The 16,439-nt window shown below is 47.0% G+C and overlaps 1 protein-coding gene across 3 annotated transcripts; it reads right to left on the bottom strand.

Moving 5' to 3' along the window:
• Positions 1-1,033: 1,033 nt before the first annotated feature.
• Positions 1,034-16,085, bottom strand: LOC123344980 (C-type lectin domain family 2 member D-like). Of its 3 annotated transcripts, XM_044981485.1 has the most exons (7): positions 15,946-16,085; positions 15,454-15,569; positions 9,103-9,239; positions 7,286-7,378; positions 4,224-4,414; positions 3,247-3,353; positions 1,034-3,040 (listed from the first exon to the last, which is right to left on the bottom strand). In XM_044981485.1, the coding sequence occupies exons 3-7, from the start codon at positions 9,197-9,199 to the stop codon at positions 2,932-2,934; spliced, it is 597 nt and encodes a 198-aa protein (XP_044837420.1). In that variant the 5' UTR covers positions 9,200-9,239; positions 15,454-15,569; positions 15,946-16,085; the 3' UTR covers positions 1,034-2,931. The 3 variants fall into 3 exon arrangements, with proteins under 3 accessions (XP_044837420.1, XP_044837422.1, XP_044837421.1); XM_044981487.1 differs by lacking the exon at positions 15,946-16,085 and having other exon boundaries at positions 15,454-15,643; XM_044981486.1 differs by lacking the exons at positions 15,454-15,569; positions 15,946-16,085 and adding an exon at positions 11,848-11,939.
• Positions 16,086-16,439: the final 354 nt, after the last annotated feature.

Here is a 16,439-nt window from a genome sequence, read left to right as displayed (position 1 = left end):
GGGGTCACTGAGGGCAGGATGGGAAGGCAACAGGGGCCATAGATTGCAGACGGCAGAGAGAAGCAGATATTTGTAACTTTGCATGAGGCAGAAGCAAAGGGCACGAGGATAAGAGTATTTGCAGGGTACAGGTCAGCCATCCGGACACATGGAAGGCAAAATCCTCTGTTTGATGATGAGCAATTGCACATTGGTTGTGTATATGGTCCCTGAGCTGGTCAGAGATCATACAAAGCTTAAATTGCTTGCATCAGCTCTGCTTTATTCTCAGTCTGTATCAAACTGGCTGTGCAAAATAACACCTACAAAGAGGTTCCCATGGCACCACTGAGACTCTCTGGCTGGGAAGCTTAGCCCTTACAGGAACAGCCCCTCCCTCCCAGTACCACATCTCTTCTTCTAAGCAAAACTTAGTAACACCTAGAAAAACCCAACGTGAAACCAACACACAGTTACTAACAATGTTCAACTAGTCTCTGAGGTGCCTTGTGCAGTCTCCCCTGGAACATCAGCTCTACAGCTGTCAGGAGGCAGCAAGTCCACTTGTCTGGTTGTTCCCTGTCTGAGATTTCCATTGTCTCAACCCAATGTGGTTGTTGCCAGTCTGAGACCCTCTCAGCCAAAACAGCTGATTCTGTCCCCGTTATCTCCCTTTCTTCTGAGATCTGGAGAAATCGTCACCTGTTCTTCCATAGTATGTGTCCAGCGAGGGTCACAGCTTCAGTCAACCACCAGGCAACCTCTTGTGACTCCGCTGCTATTTGCGACCAGTGTTTCCCATCATACAGATCATTTTTCAGAAGTGGTGGCAGCTCCTGGGACCCCAAATCATCTTCAGTTTTTTGCTTTGCCTTATCTGTCTCGTTCTACATCTGAAAATCCCCAGTGACGCTAACATCAGTTTCTAACAGTGCAGGCACGCTTGTTGGCAGTTTTCTGGTGAAGAACCCATGCTGTGGTGGTGCCGTTCTGTAATTTAACGGTGATAAACACAGATCAGAGTCTGACACTGCGTCCTTTTTTCAGCCTCCATTTTATTATTTTAGTACCGTTTTCTGCCAACCTGCTGGGTTGGGGAGAACGGGGACTAGTGGTTACATGTTGAAACCTGTACATCACTGCAAACTGTTTAAACTCATGCCCACTGAATCGGGGCCCGTTGTCAGACATCACTATGTCAGATACGCCATGTCTAGCAAAACTAGATTGGATATGCACAACCACCCGGTTAGTAAGGCTATCTGGAAAGGCTATTTCAGGGAAGTGACTTTGTCTAAGTTATTCTTAAAAACTTTCAGTGATGGGGATTCCACAACCTCCCTCAGAAGCCTGTTCCAGAGTCTCTCTCCTTAGAGTTAGAAGTTTTTCCCCTAATATCCCACCTAAATCGCCCTTTCTGCAGACTCAGCAGGTTCCTTCTTGTCCTATCTTCTGTGGACAGGGAGAACAATTGATCACAGCCCTCTGTATAAGAACCATTTACATATTGGCAGGTTATTATCATGTCCCCCCTCAGCCATCTCGTCTCTAGACTGAACTTGACCAAGTCTTTCATCTCCTCAGAAGTTATGTTTTCTAAACAGCGGATCATTTTTTTGTCAGTGTCTTCTGGACTTTATCCAGTTTGTCCGCATCTGTCTTAAAGCGTGACCACGGTCCTACATCTCTACGTCTCAGAGCACTGAGATTTTCTGGGTACAGTTTGTTTATTCACTGGCACCCCAGCACCCTGAGTTTCAGCACCCCTGCTCCCTGGGCCCCAGTTCCCCATCCGTAACAGGGGGATAACGATACTCCCTTTGTATATTTAGATTTCAAGCTCTTTGGGGCAGGGCTTGTCTCTCGCTGTGCATCTGTGTAGCACCCAGCACAACGGGTCTCTGATCGCAGCTGGGGCAGGGACTGTCTCTTCCTGTCTGTCTGTGCAGCACTCGACACAATGGGGTCCTGATGTCAGCTATAATACACAATGCACAGCCATATGCACAATGACTCATGCACAGCCATAATACACAATGCACAGCCATAATACACAATGACTCATGATAATAATAACGGAGGATGGGGCCCACAGAAGGACAGGCCAGTAGCCTATCACTGCATACCCTTTGGTGGCTTATTGCTTTATTAGTCACCTAACCACAGCTACCTCTCACATCTTAGCGAATAAGGTCCAATACACAGAGTGTCGCTCCCACTTTTTTTATTGACTAACATGAGAATGCCTGTTCGTGAATTGTTTGTGCAGTGGGTAGATCAAGGGATCTCAACCTTTTCCACAGCAAGACCGTCTTCTCATTTAACACTATAGGAAAGGCAGCGTGATTACAGTCCTTTGGTAACAGCTTGTTTGCAACATCCAGCTTGAGAAGCTGGTAGGAGAGGTATTGCTTCAGGAGGAAGGGAAGAACATAGTGTTTTCTTTGATGGTTTTGGTAGCTGGTCATATGGAAAAATATATTAATATTCAGAAAAATAACTTTTACGTTGGTGAAGGCCCATTTGGCACATTAGTTGAGACCAGAGCTGGTCAGAATATAGGGGAGGGGTTTTGTGTAGAAAACTTCAATTTTTTTATCCAAAATTGAAATACTTTGATTTGGAAATGCTGCTGTGGTACCTGATGGGAGATGTAGTTCTGTTTCCTCATGCTCCCATTCTCCTCTACATGCCAGGCGTCTTGGTCAGACTACGTCTCCCACAATGCACCGCAGTCTCCCATCTAGGAGAGGGGATCACAGTGACCCCTTCTGGCCTCAGAATCTATGAGAACTCCATTTCCCAGCCCAATTTTCCATCGAAACACAGGTTTAGACCAGTCCTCAGTGAGTTGACAGGGGTCAATATCTCCAGTTCAGAAAGCAAAGTGACGACTAATCACTCTCCCGCATTCCGAAGGCCTCGCATTGCCTTTTGCCTTGGCTTTGTGCATCAGTCTGGCCTGCTGCAGACCCAGCGTCTCCCTGTGCTGCATCTTGAGCTGCTGATACCTTTGTCGTCATTCAGATACGCGCATTCACCTCCTCCCCTTATTGGAAACCTGCAACACAAAGGCCATGGGATTTAAAAAACAAACAACCCCGTTGGAGTCAGTGGGGCAGATTCCCAGCTGGCGTAAGTCATATAGCTCCACTTAAGTTGCAGAAGTCAATGGAGCTATTCCAATGAAGACCAGCTGAGAATATCTCCCTGCACGTTAGTCACCTTAGACCATGATAGAAAGGGAACGTAAAGAAATGGACTTACTGGTCCTTGAATGGGGTGCCATTTACCCATTTCCAGGGCTTGTCTTCTTGTTCCCTGGTAAGGCCAATCCAGGTTTCTGAGCGTCCCTTATAGTGCAGCATGAACTCCTTATTAAAAAAAAAGTGAAAACAAATATTGTGCATTACATGTTACTGAGAAGCTAATGGAGAAGATGCAGTAAAGACACAAATGTCTGCATCACATTCCACACGTGGAACTCATTTACAGGACCAGCCTATGCAATAATATACATCAGAGATTGGGGAAAAAATCCAATAGTTTTTTTTATACGTGGAACGTAAGACCACGTGAACAATTTTAACATGCCAATTATCCCCAGATGTACTCAGGCCCTCATCCCATAAGTGGCTAAAGGGGGAATCACAAATTGAAATGAGTCAACAGTGTGATGCTGTGGGCAAAAGAGGCTATTATATTATTAAGAATATATTAATAAGAATATTATTAGCCCATCAGCGATGAGTGCAGCATAAGAACCTCTATAGCAGAGGTAGGCAACTTATGGCACTCGTGCCAAAGCTGGCACATGAGCTGATTTTCAGTGGCACTCACTGCCTTATAGAAAGAGACCTTCTAAAAACGTTAACATGTATGACTGGCACACGAAACTTTAAATTAGAATGACTAATGACTAAATTAGAATGACTAAATTAGAATGACACCACTTCTGAAAGGTTGCTGACCCCTGCTCTATAGACTGGACTAGAATAGATTCAGCTTGGGCAGACCCCTGCCTCTGGGAGTGCAGGAATCTGGTTGCGTGGAGCGCACTGCAGGATCAGGGCCTTATTTTGGCTTCTCATCATGAGACTTGGTACCGAGGCATCTCCTTGTTCTAGAGTTGCTGAGTCCTAGCATAAAATATTCCTCAGGTTTAACTACAGAGTTCCGCGCAGCATCTCCACAGTCACTATCTAGCTGTTGCCAAGGACTATTGGGATCGCAGAGTTTCTCACCTTTTCCTCCCAGGTGTCAACTGTAGCCAGGGAGGCACCGAGCAAAGAGCAGTTTCTCTGGCTGGAGTTCCAGTCCCCATCGACTTGGGAGAAGTAGTAGCATTTCCATGGGTATGTTCTGCCTTGGGACCCAATCCAATCAACTGGACATGTGGTAGCAGCATGATTTGGGCAGGGCCTTCTGCTAACCACTGAAAATGAAATTAACACAACAATGAGGCTCTTTCCCATCTCCTCTCTGTACAGGATTCAGAGGCAAAGAGTGATATTCCACCCCGGGCTGAGAGCCTGTGTACAAGGATTAAACCCCCCACCCACTTAAGTTCTCAAAATAGGACGTAAGTGGCCCAAAGATTGTGTGCGGGGTCTACACTTGGGTGACAAGAACGTAAGAACAGCCATACTGGGTCAGACCAATGGTCCATCTAGCCCAGTGTCCTGTCTCTGACAGTGGCTGCTGCCAGATGCTTCAGAGGGAATGAACAGAGCAGGGCAATTTATCGAGTGATCCATCCCCTGTGTCATCCAGCTTCTAGCAGTTGGAGGTTTAGGGACACCCAGAGCATGGGGATGCATCCCTGACCCTCTTGGCTAATAGCCATTGATGGACCCTTCCTCCTTGAATTTATCTACTTCTAATTGAACCCAGTTATATTTTTGGCCTTCACATCATCCCCCAGCAAGGAGTTCCACAGGTTGACTGTGCACTGGGTGAGGAAATACTGCCTTTTGTTTGTTTTAAACCTGCTGCCTGTTAATTTCATTAGGTGACCCCAGTGTGTGTATTATGTGAAGGGGTAAATAGCACTTCCCTATTCACTTGCACTAGGCCATTCATGATTTTATAGACCTCTATCATCTCCTCACTTAGTTGTCTCTTTTCTAAGCTATATAGTCCTGGTCTTGTTAATCTCTCCTCACAAGGAAGCTGCTCCATTCCCCGATCATTTTTATTGCCCTTCTCTGTATTTTACTTGGAATGTGCTATTGGCAGGTTCAAATACCCCGTCTGCAGCTTATATTGTTAGATATAAGATCGACACCGGAGTTTAACAAGATTAGCTCTGCCACGAAGCTTTGATCCTGCATCATGAAAGGCTACAGGAGCTTTGCCGTTGATCTCAATGGGAGGAACACCAGGCCCCACATCCCCAGTATAAATTCCGTCATAGCATATTGGCAAGCAAGGAGGTGAGCGGTTTAATGTGCAACATACCTGGAAGCTGGCAATCAGACACAAGAACCGCAGGCTGATGGCAGGGTTTTATGAAATGGGTATGCCAATACTGTCGAATAACATCGTCACCGGGGGACTTGGCCTTTAAGGAGAGATGGGGCCTGCCTGACCTGTGCCATATATAATTGTGTGCTTCCCAGCCTGAGGGGGTGGGACTAAGGGGGGTGAAATAAATCAGTTGAGAGTGGAACCACAGAGAGTGGGTAGGAGCCTCTGGAAGGCTCTGAGGTAGGGTCTGCAGGAGGCTGCTACTCCAGCCTGGGGGGTAAGTGCTCCATCCCAGAGAGACGGAAAGGTAACCCAGAAGGAACTGGGAACTCACCCTGGAGGGTGGGACTTTTAGCTGGACTTTTGTTACCAGGGAAGGGGGTTACATTTGTTTGTAACTTAGCCGGAGGGTTCAGCCACATTTCCAGCACTGACTGGTGTCTGGAAAACTAAGGACGCTCACCTTGGGGAGGGAAACTGAGGCTGGGAGTGCTTTTTGGCCAGCAGAGGTGGCCTGAAATCACATTTAGACTTCACATGAGATAGCTGCATGGCTAAATGCTAGGTAGGCATCTAAATGACGATCTCAGGTGCTGAGAACCTATTTATATGTGCAGTTATGGGAAGTTCAGACAGAGCCATGCATTTTTACACCCAGGGGTCCGGCCTTCCTATCTGCAAACGTGACCATTCAGGGATGGAAAATGCCCCTAAACCACTATCAATTTTACACATTCTAGGAAAATCTCTATTGTTGTGGCCCATTTATGATTACACCGCTACCTTGATATAATGCGGTCCTTGGGAGCTGAAAAATCTTACCGCGTTATAGATGAAACCGCATTATATTGAACTTGCTTTGATCCACCGGAGTGCGCAGCCCTCCCCGCTCCCGGAGCGCTGCTTTACCGCGTTATATCCGAATTCGTGTTATATCGGGTCACGTTATATCAGGGTAGAGGTGTACTTAGATATGGACGGAGGTGCGCATAGAATGTTACACGTAAGAATTAAGACCTGGCTACTTCCCAGAGGAACCTACAGTCTAATACAGACAAAAAATGACATGGAAAGTTACGTTTGCAAAGTCAAACACTCCAAAGTTAAGGCCAGGAGGCCACTCAAAATCCCAGCCTCTCACAAATCTCTGCTGAGCACCTCTGAATGGAATTTTTTCAAAGGCTTATAACGTCCCCAAATTTGGATGGCTTTTCATGGGACCGCCAGCGGCACGCCCTTGACACAAAGGGTATGTCTACACCGAACTGTTAACCCAGACTCTTCCCCAGGTTTTAGCTCCCGTCCACACAGGTAAAAACAATGACATGTGTTTGAAGGTGATTTATGCCCACACTAGCTGACCTGGCTGGGGGATGGGTTAGGATCTAGGCTCTGATTTAACTCAGGCTGGAACCCACCAACTTTGTAGGAAGGATGCAGGCTAAATCGCTCAAGTGAATGAATCTATAAAAATAATTCGAGTGCTGATTGTTGTCCGAGGCCTTTCTCACGACGCCCCCCTGAAGGACAGAGAAGTTCTCCCACAAGTGACTGGGAAGGAATCTGTCAAATTTCAAGTCCCCACTCCAAAGCAGAGAGGCTCTAGAGATTCTCAGCCAGAAGGTTGTAAGAATTATTTTGATGGGGGTGAAACAACTAGTTTCAGCCAGAGGGATGAAGCAAAGCAGAAATGTCAGACTTCAGGCTGTTTGCTTTCCTATCACATGCTGGTTCAGCACTACTAAGGTGGGGAGGCTGGATTGTGCGTCTTCCAGGATTCTGACTGTGAAGGGTAAAGAAACACTAAAAACTCAATTAGGAATTGCTGTCAACTCACCTGCCAAAACAATAATAGCAATAATGAGAAAAACTATAAACTGGACCAATCTATATTTCCAGAGGATACGGCAAATCCAAAAGTGAGATTCATCTGAAAAAAAACCCAACACATTAATGTTCTTGAGGCTGCTTTAGGAGAGATAGAGGAGCCACATTTATCAACAGTGTCTGCAGCCAAGCCCCCAGTGGTCAAGTATTAGTTTGCAATCGCTATCTGTTGTGAACTGCACTTGCTAGTAAATCCTGGGGAATGTAATATTGTGCATTATAGCCAGAGCCCTGTGTACACTACAATTCTGTGGCGGCAGGGTTCATACCTTGCTGCATAATTGTGCTCCAGAATCTGACCTTTATTCTAAAAATGCATGTTTCTAGTACTCGTGGTTGCAAAGAACAGCTTGAAAAGGTGACATGAGTGCAACCAATGCAGCAGTATCTGCCTGAGTCTGCAGAAAGCCTGAAACAACAGCTCGGAGAGAGGGCAACTACCCAATTCATCACTATGGGGTGTTAACGCTAAAACTTACAGATAACAATGTGACACATATAGAAAAGGTAGGAACAGAATAAAATAAGCTTAATTTATTATAACTAGAGCTGCTTGAAAAATGAACAATTTCACAACAGTTGTGAAATTGCTTTTAATTTTTCAATTTTTTTCAAAAATTTTAAATGGTCAAAAAAAAATACCCAAGATGAAAAACATTAAATTAAAAACAAAACAAGGAGTCCTTGTGGCACCTTAGAGACTAGCAAATTTATTTGGGCTTAAGCTTTTGTGGGCTATAACCCACTTCATCAGATGCATGGAGTGAAAATACAGTAGGCAGGTATAAATATACAGCACATGAAAAGATGGGAGTTGCCTTACCAAGTGGGGTGGGGGGTTCAGAGCTAACAAGGCCAGTTCAATCAAGGTGGATGTGGCCCATTCCCAACAGGTGACAAGAAGGGGTGAATATCAACAGAGGGAAAATTACTTTTTGTAGTGACCCAACCACTCCCAGTCTTTATTCAGGCCTAATTTGCTGGTGTCCGGTTTGCAAATTAATTCCAGTTCTGCAGTTTCTTGTTGAAGTCTGTTTTAAATACCGTGGCCCCGCCCATCCTTTCCGCCTGCGGCCCCACCCATGGTGCCACCCCATTCCACCCCTTTCCCCGGGGCCCCTGCTTGCTCCTTTCCGCACCCCCACTGTGGCCGTGAGACTGGAGAAGCTCTGTGCCCCTGCCGTGGCCCCGGGGCCAGGGTGAGGAGGAAGCAGAAAGCAAGCGCTCTTCCAGTGGTAATCCACCATTGACTGATTGCATTATCTTTTTCATATTTAATCTCATAAGAGCTCACATTTGTAATTTATCTGATGCCACCAGAGAATTTCCACCAGATGCAACAGAAATCCAGGAACACCGAAGCAGAATTTAAATCCAGTTTGCCACGGAGTACATAGGGCTGGCCTGTAGTGTTATGTTATGTAACAATTAGTGTGGCACTTTACACTGTCTTCTAAGACGTGTGAAGGAGACACAATACTGAGCATCTACGCAGCTATTTCTTGTCCTCCCACAACCTCCGATGGTTAACAAATAGGATCAGACAAGAACAGGGCCCGAGTCATGCCAGAACACTCCAGTTCTGGTACTTCTGTTGGGAGGAGAACAGCGTTCTGGTACACCTGAGAAAAGTACAATTCTCAGAAGTACCGGAACGCTGTGAACCTTTTGATTAAAGGCTCAGTGGTAAGCTTGTAAACACGGCAATTCTTTCCATACTTCTTTTTCGTTCTTCTGTTTGTCTAATGACAGCGAAGCTTCGCTTACCTGGTCTGTTTTTTGTCTGTGAACCTGGAGGGTTAGTAAGTGCCTTAGCTGTCTCTCCTCCATTCTCTGATTGACCCATGTAGCAAGTGGAGCACATTGCTTTCCTGTATCTTCTGGCTGCAATCAGTATCGGCTGGCTGCAAAGAAGTGTACGTTATTCAAAGGTGGCAGAGCTAGTTTCTGTTATTGGGTGTCTTATAGTACCACCTAGAGGCCTCGACTTGAGATCAGCACCACAACAGCCTAAGTATTGTACACCCACGTCATCAGAGACAGCTGTAAGCAATGCTGGCCCTGAGCTTTCTCCCATAATCAGGATCTCTTGTCGGTTTGCAACAGCACAGCACTGGCAATAGCTGTGAATAAGGCTGCCTAAGTGTTTCCATTATAATCCCCTGTTAAATCACTGAGACTTTCACCCGTCCATCTCAACTTTCCCACATCAGGGCTGGCTTAGGATACATTTTTCCAGATTTGGAGCAAAAGTGGCTCAACATTTGGGGGTGGGTATGTGAAAGGAGAATAAAAGAAGTATACATGCGCCCCATTCATTATTAATGTTATTATTATTGGCCACAACAATTTGTTAATCATTCATAAGCCATTTTGGTGTTGCTGAATCTGCATTTTTCTCCGAAAGGAAGAAAAATGTCGTCCATTTCTAGTGGCACAGGCCCCTCCCAAATTCTAATGCGATGGGAGAGTCAGTTCCGGAGCCATGTAAGCAGGAGGTAGTTGTGATGTCAGGGATGCTACAGCCCGAGATCCATTTCCGTGGATGAGTTAAAGACAGTTGCCTTGGCATTGCGGGTTCTGAGCGGTAGATTTCACAGGCTGTTGTTTTCCAGAGCATGTGGGCCCCTTCACAGCCGCCTCTCCTCTGAGGCTGGAGTGCTGAGGGGCTCCCCTCTCCTGTTTCAATCTATTTCAATCCCTGCTCTCAGCCACGCTGAGCTTCAAGGTGCATTTCTACTCCTCCTCCGGTGAGTGAGGAGCAGGCAGTGAAATTGGGGACAGGTTGAGAAAAGTGTGTTGGGCACTGAAAGGGTCGGAAAGGGATGGAAAGGAGAGAAGGAGAAGGGGGAGACTCAGAGAGAGGGAGGGGAAAGAAAGGTTAATCATGGGGAGGAGGAGAAATGAAAAATTGAGGGAAAGAGAGGAGCAGGCACAGAAGGAAAAGAGAAACGTAGAAGGAACACACACACACACATGCTTCAACTTGGCTGGCTAGGGGATCTGCTGGAGGAAACAGATTCCTTTTGGACACATCTCACCTCGTGGCAGGATTCTCTTTCCTTTCTCCAAGCTGATGCAACATCATGTGTGCACTTGACAAGGACACCCAGGCTAACGTGTCATATTTCCCTTTCGTTTTTATTTTCTTTCACCACCATCCCTCTCTCCATAATCACCAATATGATATAGGCCAGTGGATCTCAAGCTTTCCAGACTACTGAACCCCTTTCAGGAGTCTGATTTGTCTTGCGTACCCCCATGTTTCACCTCACTTAAAATCTATTTGCTTACAAAAGCAGATATAAAAATACAAAAGTGTCACAGAACACTATTACTGAAAAATTGCTGCCTTTCTCATTTTTACCATATAATTATAAAAGAAATCAATTGGAATAGAAATATTGTACTTCGATTTCAGCAGATAGTCTATAGAGCAGATAAACAAGTCATTGTATGAAATTTTAGTTTGTACTGACTTGGCTAGTGCTTTTTATGGAGCCTGTTGTAAAACTAGGCAAATATCTACATGAACTGATGTGCCCCCTGGAAGACCTCTGTGTACCCCCAGGGGTGTTGAGAACAGGGCCGCCCAGAGGGGGGGGGCAAGTGGGGCAATTTGCCCCGGGTCCCGCCGGGGCCCCCACGAGAGTTTTTCGGGGCCCCTGGAGCGGGGTCCTTCACTCACTCCGGGAGGCCCGGAAAACTCTTGCGGGGCCCGGGCCCCCGGAGCTTCTGCCGCTCCCAGTCTTCGCCGGCGGGGGGGTCCTTTCGCTCCAGGGCGGAAGGACCCCCCGCCGGCGAATTACCGCAGAAGCGGGAAGGCCAAAGTGCAGCCGGGTCTTCGGCGGTAATTCGGCGGCGGCGGGGGGGGGGGCCCTTCCGTTCCGGGACCCTCCGCTGAAGTGCCCTGCAGACCTGCGGCGGGGGCTCCCACCACTGAATTACCACTGAAGACCCGGCTGCGCTTCGGCGGCGGGTCCCGCTTTGGCGGCAGGTGGCCCCCGCCGTGGGTCTTCAGGGCACTTCGGCGGTGGGTCCTGGAACAGAAGGGACCCCCCCGCCACCGAAGACCCCAGGCCCCCGGAATCCTCTGGGCGGCCCTGGTTGAGAACCACTGATGTAGGCAACCTTACCCTGAAAAGGGCTCATATCGATTAGTCTGGTTGCTTAGACAGATGTACATGGGACTTTACAGAAAAATTAAAGTCTCCAAAAAACTTACAATCTAAATTACACACACAACTCTTCAGTTTCCTCTCCCCTGCTCTGTGTGGGAAATCCCAGATGTTACATTTCAGAACTGAGGCCTAACGTACTTCCCTGATACAGAATTGAGAAAGAAATAGAGCGAGAGAGAAAGAGTAGAGTCACACACTCCTATTTCTTTCCTCCTCACAGTGTTCCACCATATTATCTATGCTAGGGTTTTATCTTGCTACCCATCTCTGCATATCCTCTGACTATTGCACTAACTCAATACCTCTGCAAGATACAAGAGGCACGTCTTACCTGGGAGCTCAGAGCTGCTCAGCAGAGAGAGGAATGTGAAGGGCCCAGAAAAGAGTGAGTGCCACCCACAGGGTAACAGTCGTAAACTCTTCTAATTGAGAGTGACTTTCCAAAGACCAGCTGGGAATCAGAACATGAACATATCAGGATAATCACCAGATGAATTTCATCCAATCACAGCATCAAGATATGTCAGGAGATTTTTCTTGGCAGTTGTTATGGCGATGGTGAGTCACTGGTATGAGCATGCAAGATGAAAATCTTCATAGAAAGAGGACACAGCAAGCTCAGATAATTGTGATGGGTTAAATCCTTCTCCCAGGAGCATGTAAACCTTTCTAAGGTTCCTTGCAGCTGCAGAATAGCTGCACAAAAGATGGTTAGTATCAGAGGGGTAGCCGTGCTAGTCTGGTTCTGTAGAAGCAGCAAAGAGTCCTGTGGCACCTTATAGACTAACAGACGTTTTGGTTAATGATTGGTTAAGATGGTTAACCTGGCCACTTTTTTATGCCATGTGGTCCTAGGTGAATGGGGAGAGATAGACGCCTCCACATGGGAGCCACAACAACCAGCTGGCTAGGGGGCTCCTCGCATGAACTAGCCAATGGGAGATGCCATGAGAGGGGGGGTGTCCAGCACCAGGTTTACAATGGCCCCACTGGTGACGTGGCACCAGGCCCACACTCAGAAGGGGCCTCGGTGCCCTGACTGGGGCCCCCGCCCCCGTCTCCACCTGTGCTCTGCCCAGAGGCCACGCCCGCACTCGCTCCTCTCCACCCCTCGCTCCCCTCCACCCGTGTGAGTGACGGGCCTTGGGAGGAAGAGGCCGAGTGAGGGCGGGGCCTCAGGGTGGAGCATGGGTGGGGACAGGTTCAATCCCCCCACTCTGCCGGATGGCAAGAATGAATTTGAATGGGAGCAGAGAAGTATCTGTGGAACGTTTGACCTTTGCACTGGGAAGGGTGGCTACATGGGGTGGGGGGGGTAAGATAAATTTTGGGGTGGCGATAGCCCCTGCAGGGCCCCCCCTCCGCAGCGCCGCCCCAGTGACAGGTATTTTTTGGATGCAATCTTGTTTGTTTACAAGGCACGTACAAAATCTTGGGTCTGTGAACCCAGAAAGAAGCAAACAGCAAGAAATAGCTTCTTCACAGACAATCTTTTCCTCCTGCACCCTTGACCCAAAAACCAATCACCAGCTTTCTGCCTAGGTCAGACACCAGGCTTCGGATGCTCCTGGTCCTTTTGTGTTCTGCCTTACACACACACACACACACACACACACGGTAGGTAAATCCAGAACACACACACACACACACACACACACAGTAGGTGACTCCAGAACACACAGGCCATAGACACACACATGCATGGTCGGTGAATCCAGATCACACACACACACACACACACACACACACACACACACAGTAGGTGAATCCAGAACACACACACACACACACACACGGTAGGTGAATTCAGAACACACACACACACACACACACAGGCACGGTGGGTGAATCCAGAACACACACACACACACACGGTAGGTGAATTCAGAACACACACACACACAGAGGCACGGTGGGTGAATCCAGAACACACACACACACACACACACACACACACACACACACACACACACACAGAGTGGGGAGAAGAGCCCTATGAATCAGGAAGATGGAAAGAGGCCAGAGAGTGCTGGCAGAATGCTAACAGCCCTGTTGCATACGCACTTCCTGATCCACTCCCCCCAGCTGTCTAGTGACCATATTTGTTCATTGCAGTGTCTCACTGCACCGAGCTAGCGAAGCCCAGACGTGTATGTTAGACTCTCGCCTGCAGTGATATCGCACTGCGTGGTTCATAACTGTTATTTGGCTGGTTTTGCGAACTCCGTGCTGCTGGCTCCAGCTTCCCTTCACATTTATCTTTCTTGGTGTCCCTTCTGCCTGGGAGATTTTGATTCTTCTGTTTGCTTGTGGCCGCAGTAATGAAGATATGACCCACAGTGAGCAAGTATGGACTTACCAGGGCATTCAGCAAGCAGGTACGTGGACAATTTCGATCTTCCACAGGTAGAAGAGGGACTGATGTGGAGAAGGATAATGTTGGATTTAGTGACATGGACCGGAAAGAACAGTGAGTGAGCCTGAGAAGGACAGTGAGGGTGGGATCTAAGTTTACTGCATTTTTTCCTGTTCTAGTAACTCCCCAAATTCAGACAGTTTAGGCTGCCACATCAGCATTGTCAGAGTGACTGTTGTTAACAAGGCAAAATATGCAAGGCACGAACTGCTTAAAAACTGCAGTGCAGAAAACTTAAAAAGTTAGAAGTGGTCAGCCTGGCTGAGGTGCTGAGCAAGCCCCCTCAACCTCTTCAATGAGGAATCAGGGACAAATCAATGACAAATAAGGGACAAAATTAAAGTGAGGACAGAGGATGCCCCACACTACCCAGTTTCTGCTTTGGGGTGATAGACTCTGCAAGTGAAACTCTAACGTGACTGTGTTACAGATCAGAGCAGACAGCGCCCCCCCATGGAATTTTGTTGCAACATAGATGAGGTACGCCAGGGAGGGATCTGGCCCCATAAGATTTTTGTGACCTGGGGAGAGCAAAGCATGATGGTGGCACTTAAATTATTAACAATTTTTTGTAAAACAAAAAAAACACTATATAAATTATATTTGAAATTGGTGTCAGAAAATATTTTCGAAGGCGAGACTCTTTTTCTAATCAGGGTAGACAAATTCTTACCTTTTCTGGCCTCTCAAAGACCATACTAAATATCTAGCATTTGTCTCATAGAATGGGCCAGTGACCAGAACTCCATGGTGGCAGGCACCGTGTAAACTAGAGCTGGTTAGAAAATGGGATGTTCTTCTACAGAAAATGTGGACAGAATATATATGGAGATATACCTATCTCATAGAACTGGAAAGGACCCTGAAAGGTCATTGAGTCCTGCCCCCTGCCTTCACTAGCAGGACCAAGTACTGATTTTTGCCCCAGATCCCCAAGTGGCCCCCTCAAGGATTGAACTCACAACCCTGGGTTTATCCCTCCCCCCTGCAAAGTTTTCAATAGGAGTTTTTCCACTGATTTCAGAGGGAGTTGGATCCAGCCCTAACAACACAGGCCATGGTCTGCCTGCCAGTGCCATCTGAGAAAACTTTTGCATATTTCAAAATTTCCAAAGCCCCCAAAATAGTTTGGCCAAAATCCAAAAAACAGTTCATTTTTTGGTCAAAAAAGCAGCTTTTATCTTTAAAAATCTCACTCTTAATTTCTAAATATTGGAGTGAGCACATCAGCCCCACAGAAACGTAGTTAAAAAGAAAGTTATATAGAGAGCATCCGCTAGCAGACGTCATTCACTATTAAATGTCCATAGCACCAAGAGATACACCCATCAGGATCATGGTCCTATTGAGCAATTAATTTCCAAGCTCCCCATGTCTTTATTTTCCCCTCCCCAGGCTGACGAAGGAGAGTGAAAAGTTTCTGGCTCAATGGAGCATTTAAAACCATTTTTTGGAAGCATTGCATGGGGGCAAGAAAACCAAAGTAGTGCGCTTCTTTTTTGCATGTCTGCTAAGACTTACCACGTGGTAAAATTGTGTAGCTCAGAGGATCTCAGAGAGTGATCTGCAGGCTGCTCGGTGAGGCTCAGCAGAGAGCTAGCTGGTCACAGAGCACTGGCTCTTTCTCCTTGTTTCAGCTGCCAAAAAAAAAAATTCATAGATAAAAGTGTTACATAGGTTCTTAATGGTACTTTTCAGAATCAACCATTGCAGTTAGAATCATAGGACTGGAAGGGACCTTGAGAGGTCATTTCTAGTCCAGTTCCCCGTTAGCCACAAGGACCGCTGCATGGTAGGGAATGGAAGGAGAGGAGAATCCATAGGTTGAGCTACATATTTAAATATGGTCCACGCAATAAACACATTTGGGAACCCCTGCGTTTACCCTCAGTGTGTTGCAGTGTGAAACAGGGGCTCTAAAATGGTCCCATCTGAATGCGAGGTAGGGTTTAACCTCAGCCACTGCAACGTATAAGGAGACAGGACAAAGAGGGTTTGCTGTTTTTCTCTGACCCTTGTGTAGCTCTGAGAGGATCCCATCTTGAGGTGGAATTTATTCTGTCCGTTGTTACAACATTTTCCACTATAAATTGCAAAAGCGATAAAGAGCGGGTACTTTGAACAGGGCTAACTAGCCGGGGGCTGAACCAACACCCGGCCAACTTAAAGGATTCCAAGATGGCGCCGGCAGCTGAGCCGCACCCTAATCTTGTTTGATCTTATCCAACTCCCGCTCAATTTGATGAATTCCAAGATGGCGCCTGCAGCCCAGCCATGATCTATATGGCAAATATGCCCAACGGAGAGTGACGTGAAATGGGAGTACTTCCGTACACGGCATTCTACAACTAAAACCCGAGACTGCTGCTTTTTAAAAACAGATCGAAAGCTTGCGAGACTCATTCCCCTTGCTAAACTGGACCCCGCTATCTTGCATCTTGTGTCGGCATTTACCCCAGTGCAGAGGGTGTTTGAAACACTTCCATTCTGATTTAGTCAGATGTTAG

This window comes from Mauremys mutica, chromosome 12, assembly GCF_020497125.1.
Source record: "Mauremys mutica isolate MM-2020 ecotype Southern chromosome 12, ASM2049712v1, whole genome shotgun sequence".
Taxonomy (NCBI): domain Eukaryota; kingdom Metazoa; phylum Chordata; order Testudines; family Geoemydidae; genus Mauremys; species Mauremys mutica.
This window is presented reverse-complemented; position numbering and strand designations above follow the sequence as displayed.

Coding starts and splice junctions, on each gene's coding strand:
- LOC123344980 (XM_044981485.1), bottom strand. CDS start 9,199: ATGTGCTCCACTTGCTACATGGGTCAATCAGAGAATGGAGGAGAGACA. Junction 3,354..4,223: donor TTGACACCTGGGAGGAAAAG/GTGAGAAACTCT, acceptor TTTTTTAATAAG/GAGTTCATGCTGCACTATAA. Junction 3,041..3,246: donor GGCACCCCATTCAAGGACCA/GTAAGTCCATTT, acceptor TTTGTGTTGCAG/GTTTCCAATAAGGGGAGGAG.